Below are 9,620 nucleotides of genomic sequence, written 5' to 3'. Positions count from 1 at the left end.
CCTCTGTCTCTGCAGATGCTCAAAGCCCCCCAGGGTATTCATATCAAAGCTGTCAGGGCCATGATGTCACCAAAGTGGGAGGGACAACGTCAAACACCCACCACCCTGAACAGCATGAGGACACCACATCTAAGTCAGGCTTGAACAGAATATTATAAACTATGTGTCCAAAAGTATGTGGACACGTTGCATTCAGGTGTTTCTGTTCTAACAGGGGTCTGGGATACAAAACAATACTGACTAATGTCATAATATAGTTTAATATTGGGATAAATATCATTGCATTGGTTAGTTTGGTTTAAATTGTTATATTTGTTTCTAAAATGCCTCAGAGATAGTTTTGACTTCATTTCTCTCAACATTTATTTTTTTTTATCCATGACCACGATTAGTAATGCTCTACCCCTAAATTCCTAAAATATTCTTCGTGCTCTGACTGCAAATAATAATTTTCTACGACAACTAACCATCTACATTCTTCACATCTCACTGAGGAAGAAAAATCTCCCGTTAAACTTTAAGGAAATGTTGATGTTTATAATATATGGACAAAAATATTGGGACACATCATGTCTACAGCTGTAAGATGCCCTGTTCATGATGATCTAACATAGAAACATCAATACTATTACTATATAAAACCACAGTCATGGATAAAATAAAAAGTAAATTCAATGTTGAGATAAATTAAGTCAAAACCATCTCTGAGTCATTTTGTGCAGATCTGATCAGCATCGACCAAAACACACTTAACCTCTTAAACCCCAACAGTGGGTTTTCTGTCTACATTTGTGGACAAGAGTTTCACAACTTCATACAAAAAAAGAAAAAAAAGAAAAAAGAAAACTGTCCACCACAAAGGACATTCCATAAAAATTTTAAAAACTGCATCTGAAAAAACTGTTGCATCATGATGTTTCCAATATAGGTACTTATTTATAAAAAACAAAAAAGCTTGTACTTTGCTGACATTTCCTGGGTATAAGGAGGTTAAGGTCATCACTGCGAAACAAGGTCAGGGTGTAGAGCAAAAACTGACTGGTATGTGAAGGCTTTATTTGTAACGGATGGATGGATGATGGACAGATGGATGATTGGATGGACTGATGATGGATAATATGTTTCATTCGTCTGTATATGTTGTTTTTCTACATGTACATTTGATGCTTTAATGAATCCTATAAAACCATCAGTGTTATTCAACTAAATAACTACGTTTGAACAAAATAAACCTGTTGTATGTGTGATAATTCGACGTCTTTTCGAGGCAGACAGTGGAAAACATGAGGTTTTCTACATCACTTCTGAGACTCCAAGGTAACGTGCAGATGTTAGATCTTATCGTGGTTGTTGTTGTTTGTGGTCGAAAAGATAAAATCAGTGGATACCAGTTCGGCTCCATCTCGTCATCATATGAAAGTAGTTGGTGGTGTTGGAGGTGAAGCCTGAGCTCAGATTGGATCCATTTCACACTCTTGACATTTCCTCTGACAGACAAATCAGTCATTTTTCAACTCTTTAAGTTGAATTTCCATCCTGTGTTGGTAAATCCCCCCCGAGTCCCCACAATTCATTTTTGTCCAGTTTGAGTTTCAGTTTTACTTAAAATAAAATAAAATGCATCCACTACAAAGGGTATTCCATAAAAGAAATAAAATATTAAATATGAATCTGAAACACTGTTGTTTCCAATCAAGGCAATTATCTATCTTTGACTTTCCGGAGTCTCAGGGAGATATTCTGATTATATTGGTTCTATTTGTAAAGTTCCGGTGAGTTTGTTCCATTTGATGTGAATCTACACAAACACACAGATGTTATCGCTGTTGTTTTCAGACATAAACTCAGCTCTGACCTATTTAAACGCCTGCATTTGCAAATGCATCAGTTTCCACATGATCATTATCAGTAAACCAACTGAACAGAACCAACGCATGTGTTCTCATATATTAAAGATTATATATTAACAATACTACGTTAAACATGAACATAAAATATAGAAGAGACAAAAAAAGCAAAGAAATTGTTAAAAAAAAATTATATATATACATTTATATAAAAATGTGTGGGTATATTTATTATATATCTACACATTATATAAATAAAGAATATCTATTTTGTGTGAAAATGCATTCTTAGTGTTCTTGGTTAAAGGATAAATAAAACTTCCCAAAATAACCATTTTCTAGAACATAGAACTAATTCCATTAATGTAATCAGTTTGTTTGTCAACTGTTAAATCTTTCCATTAATTTTGTGTTTAAACTTTTGATTTTCATTAAAAGTTTTGGTTCATAAACTCGAATCACAGAATAAAAAGATGACAGGATGCAAAGAAAAGATTCATTTGATAAAGGACAAAGAAAAACACTGGAAACTGACCAGGAATCAGAACAAAACACACAGTTGTAGGAAAAAAAAAAACACAGAAAAGAGCAAAAAGAGCAAAAAGAAAGAAAGAAAGAAAGAAAGAAAGAAAGACAGAAAGAAAGAAAGACAGAAAGACAGAAAGAAAGAAAGAAAGAAAGAAAGAAAGAAAGAAATTTTAAAAAAATATTGAAATGTAAAACAAAGCACAGAAAAAAAGTTAAAAAATAAATAAATAAATAAACAAAACAAAAACACTTTTCTGTATGTTTTTTTTTTGTTTTTTTTTTTTTTTTTTATTCATTGGCTCTTTTCTGTATTTTTTTGGTGGGAAAAAAAGAAGAGGACCAAACAACAAAAACAGAAAACAGTCAAAAAATTACAAAAAAAAAAAGACCAAAAAACAAAAAAGTAAAACAAGACTAAAAAAAAAAATTAAGAAAAAAGTGCAGAAACCAGTTAAAATAATGAGAACAGAAATAGAATAAAGCGGCAGCACTGTTGTGCAAAAACCCAGGTTTTTTCCATATTTGTTTCTATAAATAAAGTCAAATAAATTCACTTTCAGACACAAACTCCATCTTAGAAAAATAACCTCCACCTTAAGCCTGATGCAGAAAAATAAATGTTAATTTGATCATAAAGATTGAAAGCTATAAAGACATGGAAATAATTTAGAATGTGTACAAAATAAAAACCAGCAAAGAATAAAAACCAAGTACAACTTTAATTTATGAACAAAAGGAAGGATACGGTCCGAAGAACGCCTTATCAGCCCAGTGTATACATCCAACATTATGATAGGTCCACGGCTGCTCCAGGCCACGCCCACTTTCCTTCCACATATGAAGGGACTGATGCGTCGGGGAAGGACACGTAGCATCTGATTGGAGTGATAAGGCAGGGAATGTAGGCGTGTCTGGTGGAGATGGACTTAACGGTCGATTCCAGAGATAAAATAAACCCTCTGATAAAAACAGGAAATAAAACTAAAACCTCTGAAATAGGAAAACTGAAATCAAACAGGAAAAAAAACAAAAGGTCCAGTTTTACAGGTTTTTCCATTTTCCACATTTATTTGTCTGAATCACGGATCTATTTTTTCTTCAATGTTCTTCTTCTACATGTCATTTTTTACATGGCTTTGGTGAAATCAAGAAATTGATTTATTTTTTTACCAAATACAGACGTGGAAAAAAGGTTTAGTCCCATCATGCATTTGTGATTTATTCCATTAATATAATAATAATCTCTGTTCAGTCATTAAACTGGTCCAGTATTGGTCATATGATCCTTCTGCTCATGCTCAGTTCCATCCAGGTCCAAACCGGACGTTTCAGATCATGAAACACATGAAGGACACGATGAAACTGATGATGATTTAGTTTGAATATTTGTAATTACTTGTATCAATAATAAACTCATAAATCATTGTTTTTTTGTGTCTGATGCAGACAAACCCTTAAAAACACAAAAAAAGTTAAAGTACAAACAGCCCATGATAATATCTGAGGTTGTGTTAAGTTTTACAGGTGTCTAAATACTTTTTTCCACTCCTGTTTATTATTGACATGTAGAATTAACTGTATTCATCTGTAATCATTCCTTTAGGAAGTTTGATTTTTGAGCTTTTTTTTTTTTATTAGTCGTTTCCAATGTTTTTGTTTCACAGATTTGGTCAAAATAACAGTTGGAGAAACAGGTTGAATTCCATAAGTTTTAGTTTTTATTTGTCTTGTTCATAATAAACTCATTATCACTGGTTTGTTTCTGATGCAGAAACAGGTTTAGGTTTTGATGTCAGTATTGGATTTTAATCTGTGGAACATTTGGACCCGTTTCCTGTAGACGATCATTGTTCATAAAGACATGACCGGTCCATCAGAACCGCATCAGAACCGGAGTCCACAACACGAGGATCAGCTGCAGCGAAGCGTGTATATCTAAGACAAAAATCTGTTGACAGAAAAAAAAAAAAAACAACGCTTTGGAGTCTGAACGTAGAAATTAAGGCCTCGAGGAAATAAATCAGATGTTGCATAAACGTCTGCATCATTGTTCTGTCGACGACGACGGTCCAACGTCCACGACAACGACAGGACACACACACGGCCCTGAGAGGAGAGAGTCCATTGGCCCACAGCTAGGCCACGCCCACAGTCACAGCCAGGCTACGCCCATGGCCACTGCCACACCCACCACTGGCTGCGTTCACATCCTACACATGTTCTTCCTGAAGCTTCTAGAATCTGTAACGCAGGGGTGTCAAACATGTGGCCCGTGGACCAAAACCGGACCAAACAAAGGGTCCGGTTCAGACTCAGGATGAATTTGTACAAATGACCCAACGTTAACAGTCCAACGGTTTGGATCATAAAGTTACATACTGGATGTGCCCGTTATTGTTCTAATGAACATGTGTAAATGATAAACTGAGGTCAAATATTGGTCAAATTACATGGATTTTTCTTAATAAATTTCAGGTTATTTGTGAATGTTCAGGTTTTTCCAGATTATTTGTTTAAGTTTGAACATTTAAACATTTTCATACTGTAATTTGACCCTTTTTTTGCATTAAACCAGGTTTGTGTTGGTCATTATTTAAGGGTTATTGTGGTATTTTTTTCCTGGTTCTGATCCAGTTTCGGTCCTGTTTGTGTGAATGAAGCTGAACTGCTCTGACTTTGACACCCCCACTGTCACATGTCCATCCATCAGTGTTTTGTGTCTCAGCTCAGTCGTCCTGGGGGTCATAGTCGTGATGTGACGTCCCAGTCCCTGACGGCGTGTTTTGGGGGTCACAGCGACCAGTGGGATCCTGGTCCGCTCGGAACCGCTAAAGGGTGGCCAGAATCCTGAGGAAGGAGATGACCAGGATGCAGAAGGACTGACCCACGCCGAAGACAAACGCCTCCAGGGAGAACATGGTCTTCCCTGCCGCCTTGTACACGCCTGCTATGGCCGCACCTAAAAACACCAACAACAAAACAACATCAACAAAAACAACAACAACAACAACAACACAATAATCATCAGTGACATCATCATTAACACTAATGCTAAATATCAGGTTATGGATTGTGTTTGTTCTGAATAAAATGGACTTTTATGATTTTGCTGCTGCAACATTTGTTGAATATAGAGTTAAATACTGGTTTAACAAATTAACAGACATTCTAATTCTAATGGTTGTGAATTAAATGTTCTTGTTAAAGGAAATAAAATGTATTTTATTGCTGCAATAAATATAAATGAGAAGCAATGGTTTAGTCTTTTTTTTTTGGTTCATACTCTGGTCGATTATTCAAATAGACATTAGTTTCAGTTCTAGTTTCTGTGACATAACACACACACACATTCAGGTCTCTATAAAAATAAGGGTGATATATTTTATACTGAAGAAGGGTTAGGGTTAACCCTACTTCTCTAAAATTCTAAGTTCTCCAATAATAATAATAATAAATTCCTCGCAGCTCTGTGTTGTACATAGTTCTATTGTTACCACAGAACTCTTCAAATAACACCTTCTGGACAAGAAATCCTCAGATGCACTTTTATAATTATGTAATCTGGAAAATCATTTAGTGTTTTCTCTACTATATATTAGCTTTAATGAAACAGGTCAAACCTACTGTGACATTTCCTGAGATCTGCCTCATTTCTTGTTTTTCTTTCCTTTCTTTTGTATGAATCCCTCTTCAATATGTCCATTTGATCTGACTGACTAGGAGTTCATTAGGTTAGGGTTTTTCTCTGTATGCACCTTTTGTAAATTACCAATAAAATCCTGTCTTTAGTAGTTGAAGCTCATGATCAGGATGGTTCAACCTCCACTAAATAACCCCAACACAGACAAACCCAGTGGACTTACTAGTGAGGACACCCCCACACACTGGTCCCACGATGCCCATGAGGAGGATGGCGATGGGCATGAACCGGGCAGTCTTATGCTGGCGTAATGTGGCGAGAGACAAGAGGGCTGCAGGAAGATGGAAGACCAGGGAGGAGACGGCGGCCCACAGGAACACACCATACCACATCTCTGCACAAGAACATACACAAACACATCACAGTCCTTCAGTGGGGTTATGCCTGAAGAAATTGCTACATTTCAGACACAGTTAGTTTGTTTGTAAAAGTAAAACTGTTTTCCTGCAGCTTTAAAGGGATTAGTTTTACAATAGAACCTCTGTTGAGTCTGTTACATAAATCAGACACAATACTAATCACCTCCACAGACACAAACACTCATTCTTTTTCATTTGGAGTAAAGTTTTTAAAGGGAGATGGAAAATATATATATTGATGAAAATCTTGAGGTCACTTTAATTTCATTTTCCAGGTAAAATTAGATACCACAGACTACCAAACCTCAGCTAGCTAACAGGATGCTAGTTAGGAGTTAGTATTTAGCTGTTAATGACGTTACATAAACCGCCTTATCCACGCCTGTTACTGCTGGTATTTATTACTCCAGTATTCTTTAAAATAAAATAATGACATATATATATATATTTTGTTTACTTAAAACAACCATAACATTGAACCCAACACAACTATATTCAAACAGGAAGTTAGCTAAGTAAAGTTAGCAAACCAAAGTGCTAACTAATAAGACTAAACTAAGTCTTTTCCCAAAACTGCAAAAATACAAAATCTTTTACCTTCAGCGTTTTAAGGAAAAGCACATAAACACAAATATGCGTGATATTCATCAGTAAGTTGGTGGGGTTTTTTCAGTTATTTCAGTAAACAGACGATCTTTAGCGGCTACCAAACATTAGCCTACCTGAGAAGTCGCTGAGAGATGTGTCGTTGCGGTTGGTTCCATTTTTTCTCGGTACTAAATTCAATCCGAGTATTTGCTGGACAAACCCTATGTCCCTGTACCTGTCCTGCATGTCTCACACGGAGGCTGGACGCTGCATAAGGGAAACAGATGCGGAAAAGTGCGAAGAAGCTCGAGAACTTGGTGAACATTTGATCCTGGCGCAGTTCGAGCTGTTAGCATCAGGCTAACTGTTAGCTGTCAACACAACTTGTTCTGACGTCAAAGCTGCAGCCTTAACTGTGGGTTAAGGACTAACCGTCACAGGCAACAGTGGGTCTACGCTTTAACCGAAAAGTGGTGGAAACTCAACAATCAACAAACTACAAATCATCGAGGACATGAGAGAAAAAGACTGACCCCTTTTCAGTTCTCATAATGTACACCTTTAAGACTGCGTTGTACTGTTTTTTTTTTGTTTTTTTTTTAAATCCCACATGATGCCTGAGAGACAAAGACCAGGGTTTAAACACACCAGAAGATGCATGAAGGCAAACGGGGGCAGGAACAGGTCAGTCTACTGTCGACGGTTATTATTTTATTCTAACAATAATAGTACATTTCACTTATAAAACACTTTTCATTTACAAAACCTAAAAGTCCAACAGAAAAATAAAAACAGGAAACCGATAAGATTATGCAATGACGGACAATAAAATCTAAGTGTAGGAGCTATTTGTTCAGTTTTTTGTTCAAAGTTAATTTATATTTTTTGTTTACTTAGTATTTTTTGCTAATTGTTTATTTATTTATTTTTAATATTTTGAATATATTTTTTTATTTTCATGGTTATTGCTTTCATTCTTTAGTATTTAGCACTTTTGTGTTTTCTTATTGGTTTAGACCGTGGGCACCTGAGTATAAATAAGCAGCACCAAGTTAGACCAGCATGCACCTGGGTGGGCCTATGTTTTTTGTTTTTTTTTCAACCAGACAACCAGATAACCAGTCATTCACAGACAGACAGACAGACAGACAGACAGACAGGATGAGCAGGAAACACAGCACAAAAGGCCTTGGTTGTCGTTTGCCTGCAAAATCCTAAAAATAAACCACTTGAAATACATCAATGGTATGGACATTGTATTTTTGACTGCGTAAACCACAAACCTATGGTGCATCTAGTGGTTATTTGAGTTATGTTTAAGTCTGAAGTTCAGTCACATTTAAGTTGATTTAATTTTGATAACAAATAGCTGCTACACTAAGATTAAAATCTTAGAATAAAATAGTGAAATATGATCAACTGTTAAACTATTACTCATCTATTTAAGCCTTTATAAGTATGTATTGATTTGTTATATATATTTACATGTTTATGTTTATATTTAAGTTGGGGGTGAGGACTTGCGCTACGAAGGACAGCAAAAATGTACACATTGTGTGATGTATCCATGTTATGCTGTCGAAAATCCATAAATAAAATTATTTTAAAAAAAAAACAAAACAAAACAAGAGGAACAAAATTTTTTTTTAAAAATTAGTAATTTTTTTAATTAAAAAAAAAGTCTGGAAAAAAATAAATAAATAAAATAAATGAAAGTAAGCATTCTGTGGAGTTTACTTTCAACATCACCACTAATATTTGGAGAACCATACAAATAAAAAGCATTTCTCCATCATCACCTGTCTCATCCATGTGTTTTATCAATTTAACTTCAACCTTTAATGGAAAAAAAACACCACATTTGGATGAAGAAGGGGTCAAGGATGAGTTAATGTTATATATATAGTTTAGTTGGTCAAAACTACAACAGAGATATCTGTCAGGAATAAAATATGCATAATTCAACAAAACAGATGAACAAGTGCTCATTAAAAGCCTTGTATTCCATCTAGTACGTGTGTGTGTGTGTGTGTGGGGGGGGGGGGGGGGGGTTCTAACATACGGTCCCTGGATCAAAACATATCACCAATGGGCCCAATCTGGCCCCTGGAATGAATCTGTGAAATGCAAAAATTACACTGAAGATATTAACAATCAATGGTGTGAAAATTATTCTAGTTCAGGTTCCACATTCAGACCAATATGATCTAAAGTGGATCAGAACCAGTAAAATAATAATAGAATAACCTGTAAATAATGACAAATGCTAATGTTTCTATTTGTTTACATGAACATGTTGAACTATTCTTTCACACGAAATGTGAATATGAGCAAATATAAACATGACATGTCTTATGTGTAATTATACCAATATTCTGTCCATTAACTAAATTTTGTATTTGTAGATCCACTGTGTTCTGTAAGTTATAATGTACATGTGGAAATGATAGAATGTTGTTAAAATTACACTTATTTTCTTAAGAAATTCCAGGTTGCTCATGTTATTCGCACTTTTTAGGGATAGTTATAGATATAAACATTTTCATCATGTAATTCTATTTTTTCAACCTAAAACATAGAGAAAAGTTGTGATTTGTC

General features: G+C 35.1%; 1 protein-coding gene across 1 annotated transcript; it reads right to left on the bottom strand.

Moving 5' to 3' along the window:
* Nucleotides 1-3,497: 3,497 nt before the first annotated feature.
* Nucleotides 3,498-7,419, bottom strand: tmem170a (transmembrane protein 170A). Its single transcript, XM_030136255.1, has 3 exons — nt 7,157-7,419; nt 6,239-6,409; nt 3,498-5,334 (listed from the first exon to the last, which is right to left on the bottom strand). Exons 1-3 carry the CDS (start codon nt 7,266-7,268, stop codon nt 5,204-5,206), a joined length of 414 nt encoding a protein of 137 aa, XP_029992115.1. The 5' UTR covers nt 7,269-7,419; the 3' UTR covers nt 3,498-5,203.
* Between the last annotated feature and the right edge of the window lie 2,201 nt (nt 7,420-9,620).

Source organism: Sphaeramia orbicularis, chromosome 6 (genome assembly GCF_902148855.1).
Source record: "Sphaeramia orbicularis chromosome 6, fSphaOr1.1, whole genome shotgun sequence".
In the NCBI taxonomy this organism is placed as follows: domain Eukaryota; kingdom Metazoa; phylum Chordata; class Actinopteri; order Kurtiformes; family Apogonidae; genus Sphaeramia; species Sphaeramia orbicularis.
This window is presented reverse-complemented; position numbering and strand designations above follow the sequence as displayed.

Excerpts from the sequence above, each read along its gene's own strand:
- tmem170a (XM_030136255.1), bottom strand. The coding sequence starts at position 7,268 with ATGCAGGACAGGTACAGGGACATAGGGTTTGTCCAGCAAATACTCGGA. Across the intron at positions 6,410-7,156 it reads ATCTCTCAGCGACTTCTCAG|AGATGTGGTATGGTGTGTTC; the intron begins GTAGGCTAATGT and ends GTTCTTGTGCAG. Across the intron at positions 5,335-6,238 it reads GTGTGGGGGTGTCCTCACTA|GTGCGGCCATAGCAGGCGTG; the intron begins GTAAGTCCACTG and ends TGGTGTTTTTAG.